At 52.5% G+C, this 14,430-nt stretch overlaps 1 protein-coding gene across 11 annotated transcripts in view; it reads left to right on the plus strand.

The window, feature by feature from the left end:
* TCF4 (transcription factor 4) overlaps positions 1 to 14,430 on the plus strand; it is a 173,493-nt gene that overhangs the window by 130,825 nt on the left and 28,238 nt on the right. For all 11 annotated transcript variants that reach the window (XM_032206712.1, XM_032206710.1, XM_032206711.1 and 8 more), the window contains one exon: positions 13,518 to 13,623. In XM_032206712.1, coding sequence (XP_032062603.1) covers positions 13,518 to 13,623 — 106 coding nt within the window. The remainder of the gene's footprint in view (positions 1 to 13,517; positions 13,624 to 14,430) is intronic.

Genomic DNA, 14,430 nt, shown 5'->3' on the forward strand with positions numbered 1-14,430 from the left:
TATTGTCATTGCTCTTTTTGCTTTACCCTAAGCAGCCCCGAACCGGCTCTCCGCCTAGTTGTTGGGGAAATAAGTTGTTTGCCAAGTCATCCAAATCCCCCAAAGTGGATGCTAACGAGTCCTTCCCGTTCCCGTCCCGTCTGCTATTCCTATCCCAAAGCTTTTTGGAGCCCGGGAAGTTTCCTGGAGGAGGATGAATGCTTGGCGGTATCGCTCCTGCTAAGGGGCTAGGCCACCGAGTGCCATAATTCCACGGGCCGCGCTTCATCATGACAAGTGCGAAGTTGTGAATGGCGTGAGCCGGGTGTCATCCCGCCGGCGTGGCAGGGGAAGTTAAGCTTTGGGAGCCCGAGGAGAAAGGAATCTCTAAATCTAAATTAGAGACCTTTTGTGCTCGCGTGTGGCGTGCGTGTCGTCGTGTCCCCGTCCCCCCCCCCCCCTCTACCGCCGCCTCCGAGCCCCGAATGAAGCTGCGGCGATTCAGCGCCGCGCGGTATTTTACGCTTCTGCTTTGTTGGAAGGGCTGCGTGCGCTGGAAAGGAGCGGATCGTAACCAGAAACAATAATAATTAATAATAATATTTATTGGCCAAACTTCCAGGCTGCTTTCAAGCGGGTTCCTAAGCGCGGGGAGAGCTTTTGCGCCGCGGTTCAGGTAGCTCGGCCGGGGCGCGCGTGGAGAGAGGGGGGCCGGGTGCGTGGCAGGGCGAAAATGGATCCGGGCGCTGCTTTTTTGGGGCCGTGGGTTGAGGCCAAGCCGTCTGGAAGGCTGGCCCATTGTTTGGGGGGGGGGGGAGGTTGCGGCGAGGCTGCGTGTTTTATCTCGTCACCGAAGCGAATCCCGTAAGCTGCCTCCCGAGAACGAGGGGAAAGCAAAAATTGGGCGAGTTGTCAGTCCGCAGGTTGAGACCCGAGCGGTGTTTGCTGCCTTTCACATTCAGGAGGGGGGGACGGGGTGAGTTTTTGTGAACCCGGGAGCCTGCAGAACCCAAATCGATTTAAAAACACCCATTTCAGGCTCGGCACACCTCGCCGGGCAGTGCAGCATTGCCTCCGACGGGTCCCAGCTCTTTCCTCCCGTCATGCACGCCCGAAATGGGAGCAGCTTTAGGGTGGCAAAGCTCTGGGGGGGGGTTTCCTAAACCATTTTGGGCATTTCTGGAGCTTAATGCTCCCGCAGGATGCATGCGGGATTTAAATACGCTCCGAACCGAGCTGCACGTCCTCGGCCGTGCCAGTTTGGAAACGAACCGTGGTCGGGTTTGGTTTCATTTTATTTTTATTTTTATTATTATTATTATTATTATATTTTTTTTTCTTTAAAAAAAAGCGATTCTAAATAGGATTTTCTTCGGTTATTGATTGATGGGAGGCACGGCGAATTACGGCCTGGTGTTGACATCCTCTGCCAGCGTGCGCTCCGAGCGGCTTTTTTGTGGGCAGGGCCGGGGGGGGTGTGTGTGTGTGTGTGTGGGGAGGGGGGGGGTTAACAAAAGATCTAATAGCTGGTGCAGTCTTTAAATACCTTTCCAATTGATCTACAGGAAATTGTGCAGAAGAATTGTTTGTTTCCTGTTTCGGCATCAATCTGGTTTGCATTAAACTCGGCTTACTGTAAAATTGCCGTGGCACTTTGGAGACGTGGGATTTGCTGCTTTCATACAGGGAATTTCTTTTCAAAAAGGGAGCGTTTCAGCCACTTTCTTCCTCATTTTCTGACGGCACAGTGCTAGGGGAACTCGTTTTATTTTATTTTATTTTTTTCACCAGCTCCTGAAGTTGTGCAGCCGCCGTGGTGGCAGGAGAGGGGCACGAGCTGCCTGCCCCGGGCTGCCCTGCCTTCCTGCTGCTTTTTTGATTATTTTTTTATTAAAAAAAAAAGAAAAAAAAAACGGCAGGGAGGGGGTAAGGCAGGCTGTCACGGCGAGGTCAGGCTGTCAGAAGCCATCTCCCGGTCCCTCGTGTGCTTATTTCACGGCGCAGAAACGCTTGGGCTCGGGAAAAAGTTTTGCTTAAACCTCTTGGGATTTAACGGGGAGGCTGCGCCCCCACACCTGAGCGGGGATTTGGCAAGATTTGGCGTTCAGCTTTCCTCCTGGCATGGAAAAAATCCCCAAGATTTCCCTGGGAATTATTTCATCCAGCTAATTTAGGCTAGGCCTCGTTCTGGGAAGCTTTCTAAATCGGTGCCTCTTGGTTTGGGAGCTCTGTGCTCGTTACTCGGTTTTGGTTTTGCTTTCTGGGGAGGTGTTGGCACGGTGCTACCTCCCGGATGCCCAAGGGGGCTTTCAGGTGGGCTGCAGGAGGAGCAGAATCGGCCCTGGAGCCTTCAGGGATTTGTCTGCTGGGTGCCCACTTCTTTAGGGCAGAGCTTTTGGGGTTTTTCCCAGCGCAGCCCCAGCGTGCAGCATCTCAGCCCGAAACCTGCCCTCCACAAATCCCCCCTTCCCCGGCCGCAATTTGCGGCGTGCAGCTCGGTGCCCAGGTTCCCAATTCCTTCCCCGGCGAGGACCCGAGCTTCGCCTATAAAATTAATAATATTAAAAGGCGAAAAAAAAAAAGGAAAAAAAAAAAAAAGTTGCGGCGGAGGAAATTTCGTGCACCTGCGGGGCTTTATTAGGTGTCTGAACAGGAGTGGGGCTGGTGTGAGAACCCATGTGCGCGGGATCGAATTGTTCTTTACAACGCCTGCAAAGCCCGTAATGAGAAGCACATGAGCTGCAGCTCGGATGCAAGCAGGGCACTGCTGCTGCTGCTGCTGCTGCTTCTCCTGCTCCGGTTTTGGGCACAGAGGGGTCCCAGCAGCTCCATCCCCCTGCGGGCAGCACCGGGGTCCTCGGGCAGGCGGTGGGCACGGTGCAAACAAGCCCCAGGGCTGCTGTCGCAGCTCCCTGCTCGCCCGGCGCGGCCCTCGGATTGCAGCTGGAGGATTTTGTCGTGCAGCATCTGGCCAAGCAGTGCCGCTAAACCCCGCTCGGAGCCCCGCTGGATTGCTTTTTGCCCTGGAAATCCGTGCCCGGCGCCGTCCCTCCTCCCGGAAGGCGCAGCCCACAGCCGCACGGGAAGGGCCTGCTGGTGGCATCTGAAAGGAGGAAAGGAAAGGAAGGAAGAAAAAAAAAATAATAATAATAATAATAATGCCGAATTGCTCAATGGCTTTCTGATGAATAAAACAAACCCGATCGATGCAGCATGCGTATTTAAGCCCATTCAGCTAAGTGCTGGCGCGATTGAAATAATCAGACGTATCACTTAAAAAATGAAGGAGGCTGAGCTGTGCGCCCCATTATTTTCTTGACTTTTCAATAGGGATCGCCGAAATGTTTACGTTCCTGGTGGCGTTATTAAGCCAGGCTGGCAAAGCAGAGGGAAGGCAAGTTGATTGCCCAGCGTCTTATTCTTCCTGCACCTGTTAGCACACTGCAGCTCGGGCTGCTTCCTCGGGCTCTGTCCCACGATGAGGGTCTTGAGCCTCTTTTCCCGAGGGTTATGAGCAGCAGGGAACGTTATCGTAGGCACAAGCTAGGTAATGCTGAAGCTGTTTTAATGCAGTTTTACCGAGTGCTGCCCCTCCTGTGCCCGCTGCCATCGGCGCCTCGTGGTTGCCTGTCCTCTGTCTCGGCTCCGTGCTCGCTGTCGTCGTGCTCCCGGCTTCTCCCAGCCTCTAACTGTCAGAAAAAGGGAGAAAGAAATCTTGTGCTGTCCCCACGCAGGATAGGCAGGGTTTAAGAGCCAAAGACGTGAAGAGGTGAAGCTGGAGATGCCTTGGGAGTGGTGCTTGGTTGAGGCTCAGAGGTGATTGCAGATTTGGAGTCGCAGAACGACTTGAATCCCCGTGCTTGTGAACACCTGATACACCCCACATCTCCCGTTTTTATCAGGAAAAATAACAACTTCGGTATTTTTTAATTTTTTTTAATTTTTTTATCATTGCTATTTTGTTTTTTCCCCCGCCCTGCCCCTTCTCGCCCCAACGCCACGTGGCGGGGGGGCTCTGAGCTCAGGAGGGCGCCGGGGGCTGTCGCCATATCGCAGCTCCAGGACCATCAAGGGCAGGTTTTGATGGATGGTCCCCGATCTCCTCGGCATGGAGATGAGAGAAATAACCCAGCCGTGCCCCCAGCACACATCTGTCTCGTGGAGAAGGGCCTCTGGCTCTGCCAGAGCCATGAGAGGGCAGCTCGTAGGGGTGCCCCGTGGCTCCGTGTTCACCCCCAGGGGTGATGGAGGTGCTTTTAGGGCCGTGGGGCAGCAGTTGGGGCTCGCAAGAAGCCCTCAGAGCCCTGCCAGGCCCTAATTTGGGGTTCCTGGGCCTGGTTGAGGAGCTGAAAGCCATGAGGGGCCGGTGGTGGCGGGGCTCCCGCCTCAGCTTTGGCCACCGGGACAGGCTTTGTGGCTACGGGCCTGCGCTCGGTGACACCAGGCCGCCCCCTGAGGTGCTGGGAGGGACCGGGTGCCTCCATGGAGCTGCCGTGTACAGAAAAGGGAACCATGGGGTATTTTTTTTGGTGTTCTTTTTCCTAGTCTTCGCTGGCATTGAGCAGGATCTCGTCAGCACTGCCCGCGGTGGCGTCACAGGAGGCGTTGGGGCGCTCGCTCGGCCTGCTGAGGCTCCTGCCACTGTCAGCACAAAAGTGGGAGCATTTTAAGGCTGGAAACCTTTATTTTGGTTCCTTTTGGGCTCGTTTCAGAACCACGGTAAGCTTTCACGACGTGGTTTCCTCCTTGTCAGAGCAAAGTGGGCCGCCCCAAAAGCGCCCAGTCGCCTTGCACTGAGTGAGCTGGGTGCTGGGGTGTTGTAGGATCTCAGGGCAAGCCCCCATCACGGGGCTGAGCACCTCCAAGTCTAACTTTTCACAGACAACACACGAAATAAATCATGGGGTGACTTTCTGAGTGACTGATCTCCCTGATAGCTCTACGAAGGAGGCCCGGCCGTGCTCAGCTTTATTTTTAAAACCCGATTTGGCGGCTGCGGCCCTACAACAGTTGCACAACCCCCGGCTTTGCCCCCTTAGGCTCTCGGCTAACAAGCTCATCTCTCAGCACTACTGGCAGTAGGTACATCCCGTTTTGTACCTATCTTGCCAATCACCCCAGTGAATTTAGGGTTTTCAGACCCCCTTTCCTCGCTGAGACCGGGCGTCGGGAGATAACGGTGTCACGAACCAGCAGCTCCTTCATCCTCGGGCTCGTGGTGGCTCGCACAACCCATCTTTTTTTTTTTTCCTTTTTGCCCCCCCCTTGCGATAATTGTGGTGCTGAGAGGCGTTCAGCGCCGCGTTGGGTTCCTGTTATGCAAATCCCGCTTTAAACTTAGCAGCGCCCATTTGCATTCATATTTTGGTTTCGGAGAGCGAGCCATTGCGTGGCAAAAACAAGTGCATTTTAATGAGCCTGGGGCAGAACGCTGAAAAAAAAGATATGGGCCTCATTAAATGCCATTATCTGAAAGGCAGCGGTTTGTTGCCAAAAATCGTTAGGATAACATACAACGCAAGGGAAGGCCGCGAGTGTAGCCCTCAGCAAAGAGGGCTGCGGTGCTGGGGAGCTGCTCCCTGCATCCTGCAAACTTCTCCGTGAAGTCCTTGGGAATATCGAGGACTTTTGGCCTTCCTTCAAACCATCCCGGTGCCACCTCGCAGCCTTCCCCTTCCCGACCCCGCTGCTCGGAGCGAGCTACGCGTCGGCATCTCTCCTCGCTCCCTCTGATCGATCTGATCCTGACGCGACAGCCCTCCTCCGACTCTTCTTTTTGAGTTTTTTTGGCTCAAAACCCCCCCCAAAAAAATGATTTGTTGGCGTCTTGATCCTGGAAACGCTTCCAAGGCGGAGACTCGAGAAGCTGCTTTGCCGCGAGCCGGCTGAAGGAGGACGAGGACAGGGTTAAAGGAATTCTTTTCTTCGTCACTCAGAAGTGATAGAGACTTTTCTTTGACTAATGTAGCTTAATTAGTGGTCAATTAAAACTGAACATTGTTGAATGGGAGCCCTTTGATCAAAACCCTTGGCATGGGCTCCCTTTCTTTAACTAGCCACCATCTTGAATTCATTTGGAACCAGTAGTGTAAACAAGTTTAAAACTGGTTCTTTTATAAGAAGTCAGCAGGCTCGGAGAGCTGTGGTTTCTTTCTTTTCCTCTTTTTTTTTTTTTTTTTTTTAACTTCTGGAGGCGGCAATTCAAAGCAGCGTTAAATGAAAACAGTGCTACACCCTGAAAAGTGCGTGTTTTTTTTTTTTTTTTAATATATATATAAAAAGGCTGCATTAATTAATGGGAACGGAGTGCTTCTTCCTTTTTCCAGCCCTTGTCACAATCTCTGCTTTCCCCTTTTTGTTGTTATCCGAAATTTATCTCGTCCTGTAACTGGGCAGGGGGTGCTCGGGGTGCATTTGGGGACTTCACGGCCAACGAGCAAGCGTTGGCAGGGGGAGAAACGTGTTTTTAAATCTGCACAGGGCCTGGAGATTAATATTAAAGTGCAGCTCCTGATGATTTTGGACGGGCAGAGCTTCATAGGATGTTTGGTGCGTCCTTGGTAAATTTTGGCTGAGGGTTTTTTTGGTGCCGGGAGCTTTCTGGCCAGTGGATGCGGCGTTCACCGTGCAGGTGGTGGTGATAACACATCCTGGGAAATATTTGGGGTTAAATTGTCGTCGTTTGAAAAAGAGCAGCCTTTTCCAGCACAGGCAAGCAGACCTTCTCCAGGACAGCTCGGGAGACTGCTTGAGCTGAAGCAGCCCAGCCCAGGAGACTTCAACGCTTCCTCCAGGCACCTTGCAGCCTCCTGGGTGCTCACCCCGTGACAGTGCCGTGCTCCCAGGAGGGTTTTGTAGCCCTCCGAGTGCCCTCACCTCCTATCTGCAGCCAGAACATTTCTTTTTTTGAATGGAAATCCCCCTCTGGATCTCACCCTGAAGAAGTCGACCTGAAGGATTCGCACATCTCCTCGCTCTGGGCTTCAAATCGTAGGAGGGCCTAAGTGGAAATTGCTCTGACACCAGCAGATTTCTTCCTTGCTTTGAATGATGGCGTTTTAAACTTTAATCCCTTTCCTCAAAAAAAAAAAAAAGAGTAAAAATCGGAGTCCTAAACAATAATTAAAATAAAACTTCCATCTCTTGACAGAGAGAGAAATTGTTTAGAGTAAATGTGCCTTTCAGCCTTCCCTCATGCCTTCTCCCAAAAGGGCTGATTAGGATGTAATAATTGGGGATGATAGCAGGAGGAAGACGACAATTCCATTTAATTAAAGATAATTTATTTTACTTTAACTTGGTGATGTCCCCCATGAATAAGAGTAGATTTAGCGGATAGATTTATTAATGGGGACTGACATCTCCGCTGACACACAAAGCAAACGGTTCTCTTTTCCTCCTTGGTTTTTCCTGTGGCTCAGCACCTGAAGCTGATGGCACCCCAAACCGAGGGGGCTCTCGGAGCTCTTTGGGCACATGGATAGCATCCGCTTCGTGGTTGTCGACCCGAAGTTATGGGATCGTGGTGGGCGAGGTCGATGTTGGCCAAGGATGGTGGCGAACCCTTCGCTTGCTTGAGATTTAAGACGAGGATATGGGCAGACTCTGGTGCGTTCCCGTCTCCGCGTGTGTCTGGAAGCAGAGAATTGGGAAAAGAAGGCAAAAAAAAAAGCACAAAATGGCTCTCGGTAAAAGCAGAGCAGGAAAGGAAGTTGGAAAGCAGATCCCGAGAAGAGGGAACAGGCATGAGATGGTCCTTTTCTGGGAAGTCCTTCACTTAAAAAAAAAAAAAAAGCCTAAAAACCCGCTATCTTCTATTAAATGTGAATTAGAATTCACATCTGAAAACTCGCCCTGGAGCCCGGCCAAGTGGCACCTTTGTTCTTTTCATCATCACTTTTATTTCTCTTTTCCCACTTTTTTTGCTCTTACTCGCTCTTTATTGCCTTTTTTTTTTTATATATAGATATTTTTTCGAGGTCTGGTTCTGCCTCGCTGCCTCTCTGCAAGCGCCGGGGCTGTGGGCAGTGCAGGATGTCAGCTCCGCTCCCCGGCTCTGTCCCATCTTTCCTCCCCAGTCACACCCCTGGTGCTTTGTCCTCCCTTCCTGCCTACTCCCTCTCCCTTTTGCATTTTGGTTTCCCCTCCTGACCGTGCCTCCTGCTCCTCTCCGCTGACTTCTGCATCCTCAGGGCCGTCCCCGAGCCCTGCCACAGCCGGGGCGCTCGAAGGGCTGCTCGTTGGTCTTACCTCAAGGTAAGGTGGCCATCTCTGGCCCTTGGCTCCTGAGACCCAGCTCCTCGTTGGCCTTTACAGATTCGGTGGCTCTGCAATCTGTCATTCCCTCTTTTCTCCTTCCTCAGCCTTCTTCTGGCTCTGGGAGGTGCCACCAGGATGCGGCTGAAGCTTGGGGAGCCCTCGGTGGCCACCTCCCCAGCATGGGCTGATCCTCCCGTGCTCCCATCCCTGTGCTGTGCCCATCTCCGTGGCACCTTCCTAACTTATTCAATTCCCCTCTCTACGAATTTTTCTTTCCGTTTTGCCTTCCCATCTTCTTGTCCCCCATCCCCGGGACTTCCTCTGCAATATTTGCTCACTTCTCACCCCCACAACCTTCTGTCCCTCTCGCCTTTCTTCCTTTTCCTTCCCCAACGCCTGGTAGAAACCACTCTGGTTTCTCATCAGGATCCACTGGGTGGCTCTGCCTTCTTCTCACCCAGCACCCCAGAGCTCCCATCGGCTGGGAGAAGAAGAGGAGGAAGAAGAAGAGAAGAAGAGGGGGAAGAAAAAAAAAAAAGGGCAGCTAACGTTGAGGGTACTCGAGGGTCACCGTGCTGCGGGGACAACCGCTGCTGGTGCCGAGGGCTTGAGCGACCCCACACCTGCACCCGTCCCCCCCGGGCACCTCACGGCTTCGGCATTAGCCCCGGGCAACCTGTGGCCCCCGGGGCTCGGTGGCAAGCGTGCAGGTGGCTCTCTGCTCGGCGTACACTTGTTTTTTGCCGCTGCACCGTGCACTTAAAGGCTCAGCGGGACCTGCAATTTCATACCTCTCGCGGGGCCGGGGCTCGCCTCGCATGTGCTTTGCCGTTCCCGGGGCTCATCTGGTCTCAATTACCAGCTGCTGGCAACGCCGGGCCCGGGGCCCTTTGGCGTGTTTGTCCTGCGAGAAAGATCTGGAAGAGCCGACAGCTGGTTTTGATTGCCTCAATTGCAGGTTGATAGAAGAAACGCGGGGTGAGGTGGGTGGGTTTTCCTTCCGGCCCTTTCCACTCCGGGCTGGTAATGTGCTTCACTTGTGGAGCTGCTCTTTTCATCAGCGCGCCTCCTCCTCCCCCCCGCCTCGGCCCCGCTCCCTCTTCCTCTCCCTCAAAACATGTGGCCGAAATTAGGGACCTGCCAGCCCCTTCTGCGGGAAACCTGCAGCAGGTCGGCCCGGGGAAAGGGCATCTGTGCCTCACACGGGCTGAAAATCCCAAATTCATGCCATGTCGGGTTGTTTTAAAAAGCTAAAAGCTGGGGAGATTCATCCCCGGCCTGGCAGAGCTGCCCCTGGGCAGGCGGCGGGGCTGGGAGGACGGCAGCCGAGGAGGGTGGCCCTCAAGTGATGAGAAAGGACAGAATGCTTTTCTTTTTCTTCTTTTTTTTATCGAGTATTTTAAATTTTAGTGTTGCTGGTGAGAGGGTTTCCCCTCCAAGTGCTCGAGCAGGGGATGGTGCTGCCGCCTGCCTGTCCCGGCCCTGTTTTCGGCCTCATGTGGATCTGGAGCTCACAGGTAAAGGAGATGGGAGCGGTGGCACCCCACGGATGACAAATTGGGACAACCGGTGGCCAAGAAGGCTTTCTTGTCCAACACAGCACGTGGCTGTGGTCAGCCCTTGGCTCGCTCTTAGCTTTGAGCCTCCCCAGTGTCACCTCAAGCCACCAAGCCAGAGGAGGACGGTGTGAGGGGTTTTGCGAGGGACTCCTGCAAAACCCCTGGGCAGGTGCTGGCGTCGAGGAGCTTTTATGCTGAGTTTCTTCTCGTCGGAGATGTTTCCTTCCATCGGGTTCCTGTCGGAGTGGATCTCTCTGTACCCAGTGTTTTACACCTCAAGCTTTGCGCCCTGCGTCCGGGTGCTTGGAGGCCTGAGAGGGGAGGAGAGCAGAGCCAAGACAGGAGAGGAGGAGAAGATCTCTTCACCTTGCTCGAGCTCAGTTTCCAAACACCAGCAGCCAGGTGCCTCCAGATGGCTCGATGGGGAGCTGAGGAAGTGGCCACGCTTTCTGGAGGCACCTCCTGGTACTTGGACGCACCTCAGCGAGCCCTTTGGCACCAGCCAGAGCCCTTCACTCCAAAGCCAGCAATGCTACGACGTGTTATAGGCATTCCCGAGGCTCTTTGCTTGGTAAACCCTGGATTCCTGAGGTCTGAGCATGTCACCACGGGTGGAAAACAGCCCACGGTCCTGGAAAATGGGAGATTTCTGAAGCACGTCCCCGGGACAGCGAGCTTTGCAGGAGAATGAAAGACAAAAAGGTGTTTGGAAGTCGAAGGCAGGCTCCCAGAAATGGAGACAATGTGATAATTTTGTCATCCTGTCACATTACAGCAGGGCTTGTTTTTTTTCCCAGATCATTATTCATCATCTCTTCAAACCTCCCAGCATGAGTCAGAGTGATTTTCTAAATTCGGGCTCTCTTTAAGAATATTAACATCTTTAAATCTCTAATGCACTTTCTGTCAAATCAGAAAGTCACTCTTGTACACATCTCGTTCCTCTCTCTTCTCGTAGGCAGCAGATTGCCATTTCTACCAGGGCCACGAATTTAACCCGTTCAACTTTCGCTCTCCTGCATCGGGTTCTTGGGTTGGTCCCTTTATCATCACTTACTCGTGAGGATTTCTGTCTGTTTAGCTGGGGTTGGAGACGCAACTCCTCTGTAAAATGGTCTGGCCAGAATATTGTCATTCATCCCGTTAATCATTTATTCTGCATCATGTATCGCCCGCTGAAAATGCTGCAGTCCCGGTGATAAAAAGGCAAAAAATCCAGAGACTTCGGCACAGTTCAGGACAAGAGGAATTTCCAGGCGTGCTCCTAACCGAAGTCATGATAACTTGAGAATCCCACGGTGACAAAACTCTGAAAATAAGGAATATTGATGGTGAAGGAGTGACACTTGTGCAGGAAATACAGGAGTTTTTCCCAAACGCTTCCTCGCATCTCCTCAAATTCCTCCTTCTGACTGAGCCTGTCACAGCAAAACGAGTTAATTTCCTTCAATCCAGCGGCTTGCTCTGTGTGAAAATTTCACTATAAAGTAGTAGAAAAAATAAATTTAGTCAGGAATTTAGCCAGCGAGCACTTCTGAACCCCACTGCAGGGTGGGCGACGCGGGGCACGGGAGGGAGAGCGCCGGGTAGGTGAGGATGAAGAGGTGGCGGTTGCCCTTAAAATAGCAGGAGCTCCGTGTATCTGAAATCAGAAGGGATTCAGGAGGGTTTTCCTAATCGGATGGGATTCAGGAGGGTTTTCCTAATCAGAAGGGATTCAGGAGGGTTTTCCTCATCCATCTCTTCGCAGCCCGGTGCCCATCCTGCTTTTCCCAGGTGGGAGCTGCGGCCGTGCTGCCTCGCTGCTGAGGTCTGCTGAGCCAAAAGGAGGAGGGCCGTAAGCTCAGGTGGCTTTTGAAACTGGAAAACATGAAAATCCTTCTTTTGGACTACTTTTCTTTCTCTCAGCAGTCTGCACCAGACTTTATGCCTGCCTCGTGAGCTGCAGCATAGCCATTAGGGGAAGCTGTGCCAGAGCAGTGCTAGGAGGAAAGCAGCACCAGAGGTGGCACCGTGGGCTGACAGCTGGTGACAGGGCAACCCTAGGGCTTGCAGACCCATGTGCTTGTGTTCTTGTGCCTTGGATCCGGCTGAACGCTGACAGCAAAGTAGAAAGTTGGCTGTGGCCTTGGCTGCCACTGCGCTACCTCAGCTCCCCCCGTGTGGGCAGCTCTCGGTGCCTCACGTCAGGGCCGTGGCTTCTGAGGAGGGCTTCTGGGGCCTCTGAGCCACCATGGCTGAGCCGTTTGGCTCTGCTTTCCCCAAAACTCTTGCTTTAGCCCCAGTTTCTCCGGGTGTGGGGTTGCTGCTGGCGCTGCCCCGCGTGGATCACATTTTGGGCAGGGCAGCGCTTCAGGCCCGGCCTGCACCCAGGGGTACGGGTGGCACCGCCGCAGCCGGGCCCGAGGGATGCCAGCGAGCATCTCGACATCCCACAGCCCTTTTGCTTGCCCTTTCCTAAAACCCTCTCTCAATTTTGGGACGAGGGGATCCCTGAAATCCCCTCCACAACGGCTGCGAGGTGCGGGCCGGGGGGCGCGGCTGCGCTCCGCTGCTGCCTTTTCTCTTCCCGTTCGCCGTGACCTGCGAACGGCGGCGTCGGCGCTCTGCCAATTTTGTGATCTGCTGCCTGCTTCAAAATGGAGGCAGGAAGGTATCCATTTTCATCAAGGAGATGACAGTGCTTCAGTCTTCCTGACCATCTGGAGAGAGGCACCTCCAGCGCAGGAACAAAACGCAGAGGAATAGCGCGAGCTATAGGGAGAGGGGGTGGAGAGGGAATAAACCACGCTCGAAATAATGAATTACGCTCAGCAGCCTGCACCAGCTTTTCCTTTTTTTGTGTGTGTGTGTGTCTGCTTTTCTTTTGTGTGTTGTTTCATGCTGTATTTTTTTATATTTTACTATTATTTGGTATTTTTTTTTAAACGCCGTCCGGGTTGACCTAGGCACGAGCAAGGAACACAGCAGATATGTTATAAAAGGCAAGTCGCAGAACCCCTCCGGTGGATTAGCAAACAAACAAATGCAAGGCAAGCAGTCTGTTGGCACATGCACCAAGTTTATTGCACACACAAATACCGTCAGAGTCCGAGGGGAGGAGGGGTTTTCCCCCCGACGTGTACACACGCTGTGTTGGTGGTCCTGTGGCAGCCCAGGTTTCGAGCAGTCCCTTTCAAGCTTCCCTGGAAGGGGCTACGTCCATGGGAATTCAATATCCCAAGATGTGTTTGCAATTTTCGGCGTTCCCGATAAGGCTGCTCTTCTAAACGTCCATTTTCTTTTTTTTTTTTTTTTTTTTAATTTTGGGAAATGAAGTATTTCGCTGGCTCGCGCTGCTTCCCTCTTTGTTTTTCAACGTGCTAAGTCCGTAGGCTTTCAGATGAGAAAATCGCTATTGTTTCAAGCCCTTGTTTATTTTAAGCTCCTCGGCGCTCTAGGAAGAACATATGTACATCTGCTGATTCGTTGTATTTACAGAAATAAAGAGTTTGACAAATACCTTGCAAATATCCTTGTTTAAAGCTGGGAAATGTCAGGCTGGAGTTTTCTTTTGAAGCTTCACATTTATTTCCCGGTCACACATATACTGAGGGTTTTGTGTTCCCGGAGAAGAATGATGTGGTGTTGCGAACTGATTTATACCCAGCGAGGTAAAAACTCAATATTTCTTCCCTGCTTCCTGCTAAAGGCACACTAAATTAGTCTTTTTTTCCGTAGGTTTATGCCCCGTCAGCAAGCACTGCCGACTACAATAGGGATTCACCAGGTTATCCATCCTCAAAACCAGCAGCCAGCACTTTTCCTAGCTCCTTCTTCATGCAAGGTAAGAGGCAGCTTTCAAAAGGCGAGCTGTTTTGCATATTTTGCCTCTGTTTGCATTTTGGCTCGCGTGTCGTCGGGCCCCACTGGCGTATCATCCCGTGGTCCGGTAGCATTACCATGAAAATGAAGACCTGGAGGTCTTGGTCCGGCCATTGTGCCTCTGAACATCTCGCCTCGACCCCGCAGCGAAGCGGCGTGGTGAATAACTCGCCAGCTCCTTATCTCGGAGTTTCTTGAAGTTCGATGAATTTCTGCATAAGTTCATAAATAAAACCCCTAGAGTTTGGCAAGATGGGCTGTGTAGAGGACAAGTGAATCTGTTTGATTCAGTAGGACCGCTGGGCTGAAGTACTTGCAGGGCATGGGGTTGGGTTTTGCTGCCTCTGTATATACTGCCCAGTTTCCACCCATGAAAAAAAAATTGCTTTTGAGTCGAAAAAGAGATGATTTTTTATTTTGTGGGTGGAAAACGGGACCCAGCTAAAGGTGCTGGGTGCTGCTCAGTGTCTCCAGGCTTCTGCTGGGACTCTTCCCATCCCTGGGGGTCACTTGGTGGACAACGAGGATGGGAGGGACGAGGATGTCAGCAGCGCTGTCCCTTTTTGCACCTCCTTTGGTGCAGAGATCTCCATCCAAACCAGCTCCTGAGCTGGCAAGGATGGGCAGTGGCTGAAAAGAAAATGGTGCTTTTGGCTTCAGCATCAACAAATCCTGCCTCGAGAGCACCAGGAAGCTCCTCCCGGGTTATAAAAGCTGGAGGTTAATAGGTTTCTAGTGCCATCAAATATTTACCCTTTGTAGTGCTGAG

This window comes from Aythya fuligula, chromosome Z (genome assembly GCF_009819795.1).
Source record: "Aythya fuligula isolate bAytFul2 chromosome Z, bAytFul2.pri, whole genome shotgun sequence".
Classification (NCBI taxonomy): Eukaryota; Metazoa; Chordata; class Aves; order Anseriformes; family Anatidae; genus Aythya; species Aythya fuligula.